Source organism: Anoplopoma fimbria, chromosome 5 (genome assembly GCF_027596085.1).
Source record: "Anoplopoma fimbria isolate UVic2021 breed Golden Eagle Sablefish chromosome 5, Afim_UVic_2022, whole genome shotgun sequence".
Lineage (NCBI taxonomy): Eukaryota > Metazoa > Chordata > Actinopteri > Perciformes > Anoplopomatidae > Anoplopoma > Anoplopoma fimbria.
The window spans coordinates 10,473,327-10,491,381 of NC_072453.1; the positions used below are offsets into that span (position 1 = coordinate 10,473,327).

At 43.5% G+C, this 18,055-nt stretch overlaps 1 protein-coding gene across 1 annotated transcript in view; it reads left to right on the forward strand.

The window, feature by feature from the left end:
• Positions 1–18,055, forward strand: part of aatkb (apoptosis-associated tyrosine kinase b) — a 55,929-nt gene continuing 37,874 nt past the window's right edge. Inside the window, 1 exon segment of the mRNA XM_054599499.1 lies at positions 1–82. Within this exon segment, the coding sequence (XP_054455474.1) occupies positions 1–82 (82 nt within the window).

Below are 18,055 nucleotides of genomic sequence, written 5' to 3' on the forward strand. Positions count from 1 at the left end.
ATGAAGATGTTGGTGCTCCTGGTGACGGTGTCCTCGGTGGTTTTCAGCCCCAGCTTTGCCCTCAGCTCCCATTTCAGCTCAGGTGAGCCGACATTCCGCTGCTAACATCCCAGAATAATGCTCTTAATGTGCTGTTATTTTTGATTATACTCGTTTTTTGCATGAACAAAATTGGTTGTAAATAAAAGCCTTATTCTATGATAGAACCGATGCAGTTGTCCTCATCTGCATTTGTGTGTCCTTGCCTGTGCGTCTGTATTTAGATTTTTGCCTAAAAAGAAAAGCGAGCTGTGTAAATAATGACCTATTTTGTTTAAAGTTCATAGACATGCAGCTCTGAGATTTGTTCCTTATGGCAGATGGGTGTAAAGGTGCAGTGCATATAAAGGTGAAAGGTAGAAGTGAAGGTGAAAGGTGAAAAGGAATTGTGGGAGCGAAAGGCTTCCTCTAATTGGAGCCGGTGGGTGCAGCTTGGTGTCATCCAATTAGTGGTGGGAAAGAAGAGGATTGTGGGAGATGATCAATGGAGGCAGACTGTCTCGTTGTTTTACCACAATCCATCGTGAAATAATCCGAAATCACTGCAAAGCGAATGGCTATTTAATCATTATGCAGCATAAGCAGCTACTGGCCTGTCATTCAGGTGGTTCCTATGGCAACCAAAAGGTGCAGCATCTCTCCGGCTTCCCCGTCTCTCTGTTTTCAACAGTGAATAAAATATGGATTTTCTCCCACAGAGCAGGAGCATTTTCTAGAGTTGCATCATCCTGAGGACATAAAACAGAAGCCTATTTTTAATCCTGGTATTTGTTCTAATCCTTTTAAATATGCTTAAGTGGGACTCTGCTGCCTTTCTTTTTCATGGCCACCTTGGTTTCATAATGCCCTCCAGCCCTTTTCCAAACACATTAATTGAATTGAATAAATCCCTTCTGCTTTCCAGCGTTTTAGTCTCTGCAGCAGTTGGTTAGTACCAAATGAACAAACGAGAAACGGGAGCTTTTCATTCTCTCTTCCGTCTCTTTTTTTTTTTGCTACAGAACCACAGATTGTTTGTTTGTTACACCTGAACTCAACTGAACCCAAACCACCCATTTACAAACACCTCTTGATATGACGGATCATTTTCAATTGCATTTTGTCATTAATCAATCATGTTGTGTCTTTAAATCAATTATTAATTTGGACTGAGTGTGTAGGTGTTTCTTTGCCTTTCTTTGGTGCTGATGTTCAAATAGATCTTCACCTGCCAGTTGTGCCTGTACATTTTATTTTTATAAACCTTTATTTAACCAGATAAAACCCTTTAGGGGTGGCTGTGGCTCAGTGGAGAGCAGTGTCGTCCTCCAATCAGAGGATCGGCGGTTCGATCCCTGGCTCCGGCAGTCCATGCCGATGTGTCCTTGGGCAAGACACTTAACCCCAAATTGCTCCTGCAGGCTGTTCCTGCGGTGTATGTATGTGTATGAATGTTAGTTAGGGTCCTGGTGGGGGGTGGGTCATCAGTGTGTGAATGGGTGTGAATGGGTGAATGATTAGTAATGTAAAAGCGCTTTGAGTGGTCGGAAGACTAGAAAAGCGCTATACAAGTACAAACCATTACCATTTATTTTTACGATAGTGATCTTGACAATATGGCAGCAGTCAAGCGTTGAGTGCACGTTATTTCATACATGCAATTTAAAACAACAATACATTTCAGAGTAAACACTAAAGTCATAGCATCATCAGAAGTTTAATAGACACTAATAGATAGTGTGTGTATACATACAGACAAATAGGCAACAAGACATGACCAACTTGTTATGCATTGTTGCAAGAACAGTTTGTGTTTAAAACTAAACCAAAAGCCCAAAATAGAATAGACTCCTCTTTCCAGACTAAATGCACGCCTTTCTCTAAAAAAAAAACATCTTTCAGCTGTTGTAATGGAGCTGACCTGGGTGCTGAAGTCATGACCTAGGATCATTTTAAGGGAAAATTCAGATATCTTTTAAAACCAGATTGCCACCTCTATTGTAGAAACATGGACTCTGATTTAGACAGAATGTTCATAGTCATGAAAATAAGACTTTTGGCAAAAAATACCAGATTTTTTCTTTAAACCACGTTTTCCCGCCTAAAATAGCTTTAAGATCTTCTTATTCCACACTCTCTGACAGTCTCATAAACACTATCTTGTTCTGGGCATCATTTTACACACATTACCCCCAAAACTTGTTGTTTGTCTGCACAGCGTTCTCATCCTTGGGTGGACGCTGGGCTTTAAAAGAATACATCCATGATGATTTTTAGGAATAAATAGGCATGCAGTCATGGGATTTTATTTAGTGTGATGGTTCCTTTCTGGTTTGTTGTGAGTTCTATTAATTGTTTGAGCTTTCAAATGCATGTTTTTTCTTAACTGCATCCATATAGAGTTAAAACAAGTAGTTGATTAATACATTGGTTTATAGACAGAAAACTTGTAACTAAAAATGTAAAAAGTTATCTTCTTGTCTTCAAACATAGCAAATGTAATATTTTATCTGGATATTTTAATAGCAGACAAAAAAAGCTTTTTGAAAATGTCAACTTTGGCCCTGGGAAATAATGAAGGGCACTTCCCACTATTCTTAGTTTCATATCTAGATATTATTATTTTTCTTTTTAAAAAGGTCTTCTTTGATATGCAAGTTTAGGTCATCCAGTGGATTCTATCTGTTCCTCATTAAATAAATATTTTGACTGGACAGAGCTGAAGCTGCTGGTTCATATACAGTATTGTCATATTTTGTTTGCGTTTGTCGGAGGGAGCATCAATTGCAAATATGATTTAAATCAAGGGATGTGAAAGTGAGGCAAAGAAAATAAAAGGATGGAGGCAGAAAATTAATGGGAATGTAAAAGCAAAAGACAAAATGAGAGAGGGAAGGGAAGGACGGTGCTTGTCCTATAGCTTGGATCTTCTTCTCATGGTGACCGCTGAGTCGGGGGCGGGTCTAGGGATGACATCACAGCCCAGTGGTGGAGGGGGTGATTTCTTTTTTTCTTTACTGGCAGTGCTGGCTGGTTTCCCAGGCCCCAGGTTATCCATTTCACATCTCTCAGAGGGCTCCTGGCTGCGCATACAAAGCCTCACTCTCATTATAAGGAAAGGAAAGCAGGACACAGTGGTTTTTAAAGCCCAGTGGACTTCCGCCTTCTCCGGGCCATCGCTAAACTACCGGATCCAGGTTCTGGAGGACACCAGCTTTGGGCTTATTGAGCAGGTAAACACAGGGGAGAGGGGCTGTTGGGTTGGAGGGATGTACGTCATGAGTAGATGTCAGTAGCTGGAGGTTAGCTTTCTGTGGGTAACTAGGTTACAGTCAGAGACGGGATTTAATTGAGGAACAGAGGAAACCACCTGAGAAGCTTCCTCATACACTACGTACATACAGTACATGTTCTGACTGAAGGCCAGCTAGCAGAGTACGTGGTGTACAGTTGGCAACCTGAAGAAGTGGAGGGCACAAAGCTGTGGCTATAAATTGGATTCATTACATTAACAGCAATTGAACACGCTCTAAAAGCTTTTTCTTCTCCGATCCACACCCCGAAACCTCCCGTTAGGAACAACTCCCCGACACCCGTCTGATCTGAGTGGATGAAAAGGACTGTGGTGGTCTCTGGTTGGGAATATCCGCCAGCAGGATTTGTTTTCTGTCTGTGTCTGTAGAACAGCATGTTCTGAACATAATCGTTCCCATAAGTGAGGCTGCTGCTGCAGACGAGCCTCTGATTGCTATACCGCTCTCCTTGTGTGTGTGTGTGTGTGTGTGTGTGTGTGTGTGTGTGTGTGTGTGTGTGTGTGTGTGTGTGTGTGTGTGTGTGTGTGTGTGTGTGTGTGTGTGTGTTTGTTTGTCTGGAGAATAAGAGCCAGTGATTGTGCAAAAACTAATTTGGTTGAAGGATACAAACTGACTCTTTCTCATTCGTCTGTTCATGTTCATTTGAGTGATTAAAATGAGTTCCTGTCAGCCTTGAACGAATGAAAAGGGATGTAAACATCCTCAAGTCACAACACAAAAACAGTCATACACAACACAAAGACTTTTATCAATGAAGTTTGTACAACAGAGCAGTTCACCACTTTACATCTGCCGCTTAGTGTCTGTAAAGCTGCTGAGCTTTATCGAACATCACCATTTAAACCTGATTGCGGATCCATACTTCTCTTGTTACTGAGCATCTTTGTGTTTTTATGTACACAGTGTCTGTCATATACTGTATCAGATATTGGGTTAACACTTTTTTACCTTCATTGCTTAATGAGGTAACCACTTTTTCAATTAATCCAGTAATTGTCGAGTCCATAAAATGTCTTAATTGAGTAAAAAGATGTAAAATGTTTGAATTCAATGCTTCCTTTCTTATCTCCTTTACCATAGGATACACTAGACTACCCTATACAAAACCATGTGGTCGATTCATTTAGACTATTTATTAATTGAAACGTCATAAAACATGCTACATTGTGATAAATATTGTTATTAAGAGATGAAGTGACCGATATCAGGACATAAGATTTTGGCCAGAATTGCTCCACAACGCTCCATTCAGCCTTCAATAACATCCACCATCATTGTTTAATTGTACATTATGTATAAATAGAGGTGTGAGTCAGAAATACAGAAATCCCAAATGGAGAGGTACAGAATGAGTTTGTCAGGGTACACACTATCTATGTGTTATATATAAATAATCTTTCAGATTAATCAACAGTCAAAATAATGATTAGCGGTAAAATGGTTTAATGTTCTTTAATGTTATTTTATACAATACTTATATTTATTAACATTTTTAGTCGTTCTTTGTGTTTAACAACTAAGGAACGTGGTAGGAAAAGGTTTCCTCACTTTTACATGTTATTTCTCATCTGCAGATCCCAAATTTGACTGATTAAGACTTTTAAAAACTGTACTTATTCCATTAAATGTGGCGTTTGTTTTCAGTATTTCTAAAGTTTTAAAAAGCCTTAAAATTCAAGCTCTTTCTGTCTTCTAAAAAATCCATCTGAAGTATGGTCACATAGCCTTGATCACAAACATGTTATACTCTATACTTCAACTAGCAGTAAAAATCTATGATGATGATGTTGAGTATTGATAGAATGCTGAAGCTTGAGTTTTATTACAACAAACAGGAGTCAAAACATGTTGTTTTATCTCCTCATCCTCCTTTTTATTGTCACTATCGACGATGGCAGAGTTTCAGGGAGGGTCTCTGCAGTGGTTCCCTTGAGCAAGGTTTACCAGCCTGCCTCTTGCATGTTGCCCTGTTGCAGGCCTGACTAATGGGACAGATGATTCAGTGTGACGCCAGTCACTTGTTTGGCTCTCCTCTGTGCTGCTGCTCCGTCTGCAGGTGTCGAACCACAACGTCTCACAGTGAAGGTTGTGTTTGATCAGAGAGATCATGTTGTGTACAGAACACACATCAGGCCGGTCTAATGGGTATTTTTCCTCTGAACCAGCTGAAATGGACATAGAATAGGAGAGAGAGTGTGAGTGCTTTCTCATATTAAAGCCTGTTTCAGCACCACGGACAGCTCCCACAGTGAAAACACACTGTTAGAAGGAAACTGAAGCAGTTAAATATATATATTTTGCATAAATAATTAGTCGTCATTTTAACATCAATGACCAGGACTTATTTATAGCAATATTGGATGTGCAGGACTGTGATTAATCGCCTCAACTTTTCACATATTTATGTGGAGTTCCTGTGTAATCAACCTCCACTGACGCTGCGTAGTGAACGCAACCCAAGAGACCGGATGTGATGATTCTGGATGGCCAGTGAAAACACACCCCTGACCAGAAAGAGAAGTTGTGAGTGAACAGAAATCAAGTGCAGTGGTCAATTTTCTGAATTCTATCCGTTAATGATGATTTATTTTTCAGTTTGTTAGAAAATAATCTAATAAACTCACTAAGAATGCTGTATCTGAAAAGCATTCGATACCTTTTGATATTGGAAAAAGATCAAACCAAACATGACTTGAACCCAGCCTTGACAGCTGGATCAAGATCACCACTTTATCTTTATCTCTAATGTTACACATTAGTTATTATACTCTTTTATCCACACTGACATCAGAGCAGTGATTTATATGTCATCAGAGCTTTTTATGATCAATTCTATCAGATCTATCTCTCATTCTCCTTCAGAGCCTAAATTCTTAAAAACAGCTGACAGGCCAACCATCTCAGCTTGCCTCACTCATCACTCCAACGTCCTTTTTTTATAAAACAAGTTGCCTCAAAATAAAAACAATTTGCTCTCTGGAGGAAGTCATGCGAGCTATTATTTATTTTATTACTATGCCTGTCCGTGTAATTATGGAATAATTTGATTTCCTGGTTCCTTTTTAGCCTCTCAGCTGAGGCATTAATGGCAAATCGATTGGCTTTGGAGCGACTCACGGTTAGAAAGACATCCAGTTATCATCTCTGCTCTGTTTAGTCTGTTTGCACAAGAGAGGATGATCACTGGACTCGAGGACGGCAGAGTCAACAGTTGAGTGGAGTACTGCGCATCCGATCAATACACAGAGTTGGTGATTTATGTGGATCCTGCTCGTGTCCTCTTTGGGTTTGGAAATCATAAACTTTCCCATTTTTCTGTCACCTCTTTAGCTTTAGCTCTCTTTGCCTTCCCTGTTTCTCTCTTTCTTAACCTCTCTCTTTCTCTCTCTCTCTCTCTCTCTCTCTCTCTCTCTCTCTCTCTATATATATATATATATATATATATATATATATATATATTAAAATGTATATGTATCCATCCATCCCCATGCTTTGGAGGCCCTCTCAGTCCCTGCAGTATCACAGCAGGCTGTTAAGTCTGTGATTTAGAGGGATTCATCGCTGGCCACGCTCTGCTGGCTGAGAAATGGGCTGATTGGTTCGGACTACAAGCGTCCTGATGGATGGAGAGAGAGAGAGAGAGAGAGAGGAGAGAGAGGAGAGGGGATAGTTTTGGATGAAGAGTGAAAGAGACAGAGAAAATCAAAAAGATGGTGACACAAGTGGGCAGACTGCAGAACAGATCTGAAGCTCCTCATGTAGGCTCCAATAAAAGAGGAGATTTTAGTGAATAAATGAAATTGGGGCAGTAAGTGTTGGAGACAAAAGTTGGATTTCGTCCCCCTTCCTCAGTGGAAATGATGTCCTCTGATTGCAGCACCTAAAAATTACGTTCTACAAAACTGTGTTGTGAATTATGTTTTGAGGAAAATTATGTTTGATTTGACGTATCAAAAATACTTTTTGCATGGTGGGTATTACAGGGCTTTCGTCAAGGAGACTTACCAAGTACTTTTGTTTTCTGAACTTAACCATGTATTTTGTTACTTTTTGTTTTGTTTTCCTTTCGTAGTCATTTTAAGCCAAACCATGATGATTTCCCCTAAACAAGGTAGTTTAGCAGAGTTTTTTTATTTAGTTTTGTTTCAATTTACAACATTAACCACGTTTCAAATTGTTATCCATGAAAACAATGTTGTCCGAGAAATTAGTTATTGAGCGTGTGGTTTAGTAGGAAATCTTAATTTGTAGGAGACAGGGTTGCTGATTGGCCAAGAAAGATGTTTTGAGCACCACAAAGACATACATTCCAGCTGTATTTGCCGTATTTGGCAAGAATGTTTCTACTGAGTGATGTTGTACTTTCTTAAACAGCTTGCTTGGAGAATAAGATGCAATTACTGATGCAGAGAAATCAGTCAAAAGGATTTTACCCGATTTTAAAACGCTTCCCTGTAGTTGTTTGAACCTTATGGTCCTTGTTCATTTGTTCTGAACTTTTGTCCAACGACATCTTCTAAAAACCTATTTTATTTAAAGAGACCAAATTTAGATAAATGTTTAAAGATGCTAAATCCGATATTAAGAGCATTAATATCTCATCAAACAACTATCATCTATGTAAAGATAGAGAGGAGTAAAGTCTACCTGAGCAGAGATGAAGTCTCTCTCCCTCTGTGTGTGTTGTTAACAAAGCTTTTTTTGCTTTGTTGATATTGCCAGCCGGCCGCGTGCCTTTTAGTGCATGTTGGTGCATATGAGCGTTCCCAACTGGTTAGCTCAAGACCGCCGCTCTGCACTGCACGGCGGCTACAGCTGATAACGCCGTCCTGACCGGTGGCTTTGACGTGGAAGCGTAGCCCACACCATCCGTTTCCCCCTCAGGTAAACACTGTCAGCACTGTTGCCAGTGTTTGCGCTGTTAGCTCTGTTAACTCAGCCATTAAAAGTGCATATATATATATATATATATATATATATATATATATATATATATATATATATATATATATAAATAAATAAATAAATATGTGTGTCTTAGTACACGTCATTGTTGTACCTGCAGAGATCCACTTTGTAAACATGACCGGTCGACCTGCGAGGTGAGAGCCGCTGACCACCCACACAGCTGACATGCAACTATATGCGTCAGTAGTTATAACACAGCACATACCGTCTCCACGGCAACACTGAATCGGTGTTGCCATCCATTACAGGTTAATTCAGCATTTCAGAACTATTTGACCGATCAAGGCCAGTCAATAAAACAAGTCTCTCTCTCTCTCTCTCCCTCTCTCTTTCTTGCTCTCTCGCTCAGATAGGCCTCATTATAATTAACACGTGAGCAGGCAGACGCCACACGTGAAGCCGCTGCAGCTGGATGAGTTTGGTTATTCATGTTATGCTGTGATGGGGAGTGAGGACATGCTCATAACTCTGAGTCTGCGTATCATTTTTGTTGTGTGTGTAAAAGTGTAAGTCTGCGAGTGTACATGTGTGTATTTATACTGCATTTGCTAGGTTTTGGTTAGAATGAGCAAGAAAAGGGAGCATCTGTGTCGTTCTTGTGTGTGGGTGGATGTGTAAGTGCACATTGTGTGACAGCATTTGCTCCAGTTTCTAGCTTTGGATGCTTCTCCTGCCTTTTTTAGTCACAGATGAGCTCATCCAATATTTAGAACGTCAGTCATCCGTGCCTGGATCAGTGGATCAGTGTTCCCTGATCACAGCTAGTCCAGTCCTGCATGGAAAACCACAATCCTCCACATACACAGACACACTCTCAATTTCACAATTTCAGTTTTCTTTTTGGCAAGACATGTTCATTTCATGCTAAGGCCTATAGCGAAATAGTGGACATAGGGAATAAATGGTGGTTTATATCAGTGTTTGAACCACAATGAAAATGTACCAGTGGCCTTTGTTAGTACCACCTACAGGCTCAGTGTAATTTGCTCTATAACTAGAAACTGAAGGCTGCAACTATGAAGATCTTTTATCAGATAGAGTTTTTCTCTGAGTCGGATTTTATTCTTTTTTGGGGGGTAAAAAACCTTTTTGGTATGTTTTGCCCAGTCAGCAAAGTTCTGCCGGGTGAAGCCGATACAGAAGTGTCTTAAAATGTGCATTCTCCTTTCCTTCTCACGACTCCTCTGGTTGTATAGAAATCTATGAGAAAATGACTCTACTTCTCTCTTGATTTATTCCCTCAGTAAACATTGTAAACATGAGTTTATGGTCTCAATCTCTAGTTTCAAGTCTTCTTCAATACAGCATGATGTTCATTTAGTAAATGATGGTCCATTTAGAGTCAAATAGACCATAAAGCAGGGTATGCTTTAAGGCGGGGCTACACACTGATTGACAGGTCTCTACCAGAGACGTATACGCCGTCTCTAAGTCACTCCTCCTCAGTCCTAATTTGGTAACTGCCGTATATCGGCTGCAAGAAAAACAACATGACGTAAACCAAGATGGGGACCACAAAATGGCCGAACTCGAGGCTTCAAAACAGTCCACAAACCAATGGTTGACGTGACGATGACTGCGTCCACTTCTTATATACAGTCTATGGTTTTGCTTTGTTTAACGATACATTGCAAAACTAATTCATGGTCAGTTTACTCAGAAATTCATTTTGCATCCTTCTGTTCAAGAAATATAGGATGTATAGTATGAATTAACAATTGATTCACCAGGGTCTCTGTATACCTAAAAACACCAACAGGTTACATTAACATGCTCTTAGAATGCATCAATTTCCTTCATTTATTTATCCCTCTACATGTAGTGGTAAAGTTGGAATACCTTTATTCTTTATTCTCAATAAGAAGTATGGATATCCTTGTTGTTATAAATCAGATGTGACAGTACTCCACACTAGTGAGCACTGGCCCAGTTCAACCACTGCTTTTATAAACTGATTACGTAAGAAACCAATCAGTCCCATGAACAGGAAACATGAAAGATGAATCCTAACATTTCTTGAGAACCCTTTCTAGTGTTCTGTCCATAGAGTATTCATTAAGTCTGTTTGTACTTATAAAATCATGCCAGACACATGCAAGATTCAGCATCTCTCCAGAATCCAGATCATCTCAGTTATATAAAGCTTCCCGCTCGTCATCACATGTTGCCTCATCATACAAATTATGTATCCAGTTCTGAACAGGTAGAACTAAATTATTTCCTGTTAAAAGCACTTCAAATACATAATGTTCCTGGCCATGAAGCCATTTCACATGCTGCCACACAGCTTGATATACTAAAAGTGTCTCCATGGCAACCGTGCTTCGAAAACCAGTGCACAGCGGGTGGGGGACGGGGCGGGATGGGGGGGGGGGGGCACTTTGGAGAGGATCCGCTCGCTGTGATTGCGCATAATCACAGCAGACACACATCACAAACTTGGCCAGCATCGCTAAATTAATACTTGAAAAGACAGCGGTGTGTGAAGAGAAGCTCCGCGGCCTTTTAAAGTGAAGACACTCCATTAGTTAAAAGCTGCTTTTATGCAAATGTCCTGAGTAAAACAGGAAAACATTACCACCACATTTCGACACAGTTCTGGTTAAGTCTGTCTTTTGCCATCTGCAGTAAATTATTTATTGGTATTCAAATGAGCTGACTTCATTCAGTAATGCAGTTTCCTTTCATCAAAGTGTCATCCTCCAGACGGGAAAGCCTCGTCGTCATGTTGTGTTTGTGACTCAGAGTCATATGAGCTCCCTTCTTTCTTGCTTTAATGGTGATGACACCGCCACATGCCTTGGTGATCCGTGATATCTGTTTAAAAAAGCTTTATTAGCATAGTTCTGTAAACATTTGGAGACCGGTTGTGTTATATTGTTTTTATTAGTTTTCTTCATTATTGTGTCATCAAACAGTGTTTATGCTATTACAATTGACTGTATATAAGAAGTGGACGTAGTCAGCATGACATCACCCAGTCCTTTGGTGACTATAGTTTTGAAGCCTCAAATTCGTCATTTTGTCCTTGGAGGTTGGAGCTAAGTATAACAAACACTGAATCTGATATTTTTATGCAACTTAAATGTTTAATGAAGTGAAAACACACTATAAAAGGGCTAAGTTCTAAGACAATAACGGGTACAACTCCCCGACCGGACACGGCCATGGTGTCGACCTGTCAATCACTGTGTAGCCCCACCGCCTAAAGCATACTCTGCTTTATGGTATATTTGACTCTAAATCAGGGGTGGGCAATTCTTTTTCCCAGGGGGCCAAATGAGCAACTGAAAATATTTTGGAGGGCTGGGCCAAAATGCCGAACTCAATTATGCATAATATACATTTTATTTCTATATAAAAAGCAGTAAATGGCATTGTTTTGACCGCTGGTAAGAGTGTATGTTATTATTTGGCAATTAAAAGGTGAGGTTAGCTTTCAAAAATATCATTTATTCAAATAGAATTTCCAAAATGTTGAAAAAATTTGACTCATTTTCAGTCACATGAATAACCAATGAATCGCCACCTTATCGTGGTGGAGGGGTTTGTGTGCCCCAGTGATCCTGAGAGCTGTGTTGTCGGGGGCAATAGCTCCTGGTAGGGTCTCCCAAGGCAAAGTGGTCTCGGGGGAGGGGTCAGACTAAGAGCGATTCACCAAACCTCAATGAATCGGACGATACAAGGTTGTGGCACCTCGCCCGGAATAGGGAAACCGGGGCACCCTCCTGGAGCCAGACCTGGTAGGGGAGCTCGCCGGCGAGCGTCTGGTGGCCGGGCCTTGGCACATGGGGCCCGGCCGGGCCCAGCCCGAAAAAGCTACATCGTGCTGCCACCCTGTGGGCCCACCACCCGCAGGGATAGGCATTGGGGTCGGGTGCAATGTGAGCTGGGCGGCAGGCTGGGGCGGAAACCTGGGCGTGCTGACCCCCGGCATCACAGACTAGCTCTAGGGACGTGGAATGTCACCTCTCTGGCGGGGAAGGAACCGGAGCTGGTGCGGGAGGTGGAACGCTACCAGCTAGATATAGTTGGGCTCACCTCCACGCATAGCACCGGTTCTGGAACCAAACTCCTGGAGAGGGGCTGGACTTTTTCCTTTTCCGGAGTTGCCCAGGGTGAGAGGCGCCGGGCGGGTGTGGGGATACTCACAAGCCCCCGGCTGAGCGCCACTGTTCTGGAGTTCTCCCCGGAGAACGAGAGGGTCGCCTCTCTGCGACTGGGAATCGCAGGAGGAAAGTCTCTGACTGTTGTTTGTGCCTATGCACCAAACGGCAGTTCGGAGTACGCGGCCTTCTTGGAGTCCTTGGGTGGTGTTCTGGAAAGGGCGCCGACTGGGGACTCCATAGTTCTTCTGGGAGACTTCAACGCTCACGTGGGTAACGATGGAGAAACCTGGAGGGGTGTGATTGGGAGGAACGGCCTGCCCGATCTGAACCCGAGTGGTGCTTTGTTGTTGGACTTCTGTGCTAGTCATGGACTGTCCATAACAAACACCATGTTTGAGCATAGGGAGGTTCATAAGTGTACTTGGTACCAGAACACCCTAGGCCAAAGGTCTATGATCGACTTTGTAGTTGTGTCATCAGACCTGCGGCCGTATGTCTTGGACACTCGGGTGAAGAGAGGAGCAGAGCTGTCAACTGATCACCACCTGGTGGTGAGTTGGATCAGGTGGCGGGGGAGGCTGCCGGACAGACCCGGTAAACCCAAACGTGTAGTGAGGGTGAACTGGGAACGTCTGGCTGAGGATCCTGTCCGCAAGGTCTTCAACTCCCACCTCCGGAACAATTTCTCGTGCATCCCGGGGAGGCTGGGGACATGGAATCCGAGTGGGCCATGTTCAAATCCTCCATTGTGGAAGCTGCTGCTAGGAGTTGTGGTCGGAAGGCGATCGGTGCCTGTCGTGGCGGCAATCCAAGAACCCGCTGGTGGACACCAGCGGTGAAGGAGGCCGTCAAGCTGAAGAAGGAGGCCTTTCGGGCTTGGTTGGCCGAGGGGTCTCCTGAATCAGCAGGCAGGTACCGGTTGGCCAGAAGGGCTGCAGCTGCGGCGGTTGCTGAGGCAAAAACCCGGGTGTGGGAGGAGTTTGGCGAGGCCATGGAGAAGGACTTTCGAATGGCCTCAAGGAAGTTCTGGCAAACCGTGAGACGACTCAGAAAGGGGAAACAGGGCTTTTCTCAGGCTGTGCTCAGCAGGGGGAGAACTGCAGACCCGGACTGGGGATATTGTCGAGCGGTGGAAAGAACACTTTGAGGAACTCCTGAACCCGACCAACACGTCCTCTGTGGAAGAGGCAGAGTCTGAAGACTCAGGGGAAGTCTCGTCCATATGCCTGGCAGAGGTCGTTGAGGTAGTTAAAAAGCTCTTCAGCGGCAAAGCGCCAGGAGTGGATGAGATTCGACCGGAGATGCTAAAGGCTCTGGACATTGTTGGGCTGTCTTGGTTGACACGTCTCTTCACTGTCGCGTGGAAGTCGGGTACAGTGCCTGTGGAGTGGCAGACCGGGGTGGTGGTTCCCATTTTCAAAAGGGGGACCGGAGAGTGTGCTCCAATTATAGGGGTATCACACTGCTCAGCCTCCCCGGGAAGGTTTACTCCAGGGTGCTGGAAAGGAGGCTCCGTCCGATTGTCGAACCTCAGATTCAGGAGGAGCAATGCGGATTCCGTCCTGGACGTGGAACAGCGGACCAACTCTTTACCCTTGCAGGTCTGTTGGAGGGTGCATGGGAGTTTGCTCATCCAGTCTACATGTGTTTTGTGGACTTGGAGAAGGCCTTCGACCGTGTCCCTCGGGGAGTCCTGTGGGGGTACTGCGGGAATATGGGGTACCTGGTTCGTTACTACGAGCCATTCGGTCCTTGTCTGACCAAAGTGAGAGCTGTGTTCGGATACTCGGCACAAAGTCGAGCTTGTTCCCAGTGCGTGTTGGCCTCCGCCAGGGCTGCCCATTGTCACCAATCCTGTTTGTGATTTTCATGGACAGGATTTCAAGGCGCAGCCGGGGGAGGAGAGTTTCCGGTTTGGGGACCTCAGAATCGCATCCCTGCTTTTTGCAGATGATGTGGTTCTGTTGGCTTCTTCAGAACGTGACCTTCAGCACGCACTGGGGCGGTTCACAGCCGAGTGTGAAGCGGTCGGGATGAGAGTCAGTACCTCCAAGTCTGAGGCCATGGTTCTCTTCCGGAAAACGGTGGATTGCACCCTCTGGGTTGGGAGTGAGTCACTGCCCCAAGCGAGGGAGTTCAAGTATCTCGGGATCTTATTCACGAGTGAGGGTAAAATGGAGCGGGAGATGGACAGGCGGTTCGGTGCAGCATCAGCAGTGATGCGGGCGTTGTACCGGACCGTTTTGGTGAAGAAGGAGCTGAGCCGAAAGGCAAAGCTCTCGATTTACCAGTCCATCTACGTTCCAACCCTCACCTATGGTCATGAGCTTTGGGTAGTGACCGAAAGAATGAGATTGCGAATACAAGCGGCCGAAATGAGCTTCCTTCGTAGGGTGGCTGGGCTCAGCCTTAGAGATAGGGTGAGGAGCTCAGACATCCGGAGGGAGCTCGGAGTAGAGCCGCTGCTCCTTCGCGTCGAAAGGGGCCAGCTGAGGTGGCTCGGGCATCTGATCAGGATGCCTCCTGGACGCCTCCCTTTAGAGGTTTTCCAGGCACGTCCAACTGGTAAGAGGCCCCGGGGTAGACCCAGAACACGCTGGAGAGATTATATATCTCGTCTGGCCTGGGAACGCCTCGGGGTTCCCCAGGAGGAGCTGGAAAGTGTTGCTGGGGAGAAGGACGTCTGGAGGACCCTCCTTAGCTTGCTGCCCCCGCGACCCGGCCCCGGATAAGCGGAAGGAGATGGATGGATGGATGGATGGATTAATAACAAAGGGCATTTTGAGTTTCATATACTATTGAAACAAGGATTTTCTTAGCTTTCTAAAGACATCACATCATCTTTGTAGCCAAAATAAACAAGACATGTCACTGAACTGTGTAACTGTGTAAAGAAAAGTGTCCCAGTTTTGTAGCCTTTTTGACTTTACATGCCTATATTAAACGCTTCTTTTTTCTCTGGGCATAGCAGTGCTGCAGACTCGACCATGCACTCTTTCACAAACTCCCCCTCCGAGAATGGCTTACTGTTCTGGGCGATTTTGTGGGCTATCACAAAGCTGGTTCTGGTCGCTGCATCTCTGGCTGCATGCAGCTTTGTAAAACAGCCTTGTTGTTTTTCTAGCTTTGCTAGTAAATCCGTTGATGTCCGCGCTCGTTCGGCATCACTCAAGTTTTTGTATTTCTCGGCATGTTTCGTCTCGTAATGCCGTTTCAAATTGTACTCTTTAAACACGGCGACATGCTCCCCACAAACCAAACACACAGGTTTACCCTTGACTTCAGTAAAGAAAAAACTAGTAGTCCATATTTGTTTGAAAGTTCTGCTTTCGGCATCCACTTTCCTCTTTTTGGGATGAGCCGACATTTTCGCATTTTTCAGGGGTGACACGGAAGGTAGACAGGTTGTCAATCACACGCATTTCACGTGCACAGTTGACGTGCACGATTGCATGCACTGTGAGAATAAATGGGCTTCAAAATAAAAGCAATGCGGTTTTAGTCCACCCATAAGATAATTAGAAAATATGTTTTATTTTCTAATTATCATGTAATCTTTCGCGGGCCGGTCAGAATCATCCCGCGGGCCGTATTTGGCCCGCGGGATGATTGTGAACATCATGCTTTTTTGAAGAATAATTCTGAAAAATGACCCTTTAGCGTTTGTATGAGAATTCCGATGTCCACTCTATTAATAGACACTCAAAGTATAATGTCTGTGCAGGTTGGGATGGAGGGGTGGTCGATGGGTCAAGGAAACTTTTGGAGTCACTCGACCTGCGTTTGTTTCAAGTCTGAAACCAAAAGTTTATTTTTACTGACGTCATTATGTCACATGAGTCACATTACGTAGCTTCTGTAGTTTAAGTAGATGTACTTATTGAAACCCAAACCATGATCTTTGTTTTCTAACCCTAACCAAGTAGTCTTGTTGCATCAACATAACCGCGAAACCTTCACATCATTAACCGCGTGTTACGACATTAACCAAGCCCAAACCTACATCAAGACAATGTAAGGGGATTCTAGCAAAGCGACAAAATATGATGAGAGTATAAAGATGGGATCACGTTGCGTACGCTGCTCTCCTGTGAGGTGTGTTTGTGTTATATAATTGCCCCTGCATCTGTGGCGCGATGTCACATCTGAGCGTAAGCAGTCAGTGCCGGTGGGGACGGAGCGCAGGAAGAACAGATTAATTCTGCTCCAGTGGCCTCGCTCTGCCTCTCCATGAGACTCGTCCACAAACAGACAGGAGAAAGAGATAGAGAAGCAAAATAAATAAATTTAAAAAAAACTGTGCGTGAATGTAGAAAAAGAGAACAGGCTGCCGTTTTTTAAGAGTGAGGACAAAGGAGTGAGGACAAAGGAGGAAGAACTGGAAGTAATAATCATGGTGACATAATTTAAACTATGCTCCACAGTCTGTGATGGGTGATAGTTTGTATTTTCTCTGCTCCATTGAGTCGCAACAATTGTGATGATTCATCCAGATAAGAACCACAAACATTATGACATGTTCATGCTCTGCTATCATGCTAACAAGTTACATTACAGTCATTTAGCAGACGCTTTTATCCAAAGCGACTTACAATCAGTAGTATATTACATATCATTCACCCATTCACACACTGATGACAGGCTACCATGCAAGGTGCCACCATCAGACTCTGACTAACATTCATCATCCAGTCCACACCGATGGCAAGCCTTCGGGAGCAACTTGGGGTTAAGGACACATCGACTGCCGAAGCCGGGTATCGAACCACCGACCCTCTGATTGGAGAACTACCTTGCTCTCCACTACACCACAGCCTCCCACTAAGGTTCTCCGTGCAATGTGATGTTCCTGCGTGTTTACAACTTTCCTGTGTGGCATTCTACAATTTGTCATTTTCTATCTGAGCATGCATACACTGTGGCTCTACATCTACATAAAGGCTTGTTTTGTTTTCATGCCTCACTGGTCTCTGTAAAGCTTTTCTACGCGTGAGCTGCACGCTCCGGAGACCCATAATCCCTTGCTTCTGAGCCGCTCTCCTCACTACAAGGAATTGATAACTGCCAGGCTTTCACTACGTAACACAGAATAATATTCTCAAGGTAAAATCTTGAGAAATACTCTATTCTTTTCACTGAATATTAATTGTATGACGGATTCAAGATATGAAGGAATCATAAGTGTGTGTGTGTGTGTGTCTGGTTGCTCCAAATCTAACAAATGTGACAGAGAAAATGTGGATTATAACTAAGCTTGTATTTAACAAAGTAACGGAAGTATAACGTTCTTTATATGTTTCACTATTTTAATTATTATATGATGGTGACAACGTTACACTTTATACCTGTTAAACATCACCATGTTAACATGGTCAGTGTTATTAGCATGCTGACATTAGGATTTAGCTCAAAGCATCTCTTTGCCTCAGTGCAGCTTCACACATTTGTTTTTACGGCAGCTTTAGTTCAGTCTCAGCGCTCTCATCATCTTCGTTTACAGGAGTAAGAATTGAAAAAGCGTTTAATCTCTGAGCTCTGATGAACTAACTGTAACGGACGTGTCCAGCAGCAAACAGAAGACAGGCACAGTTAGCGACTAGCTGCTAGCTGCTCCACTTTCTACACCAGTGGGACGTCTCCACCAAA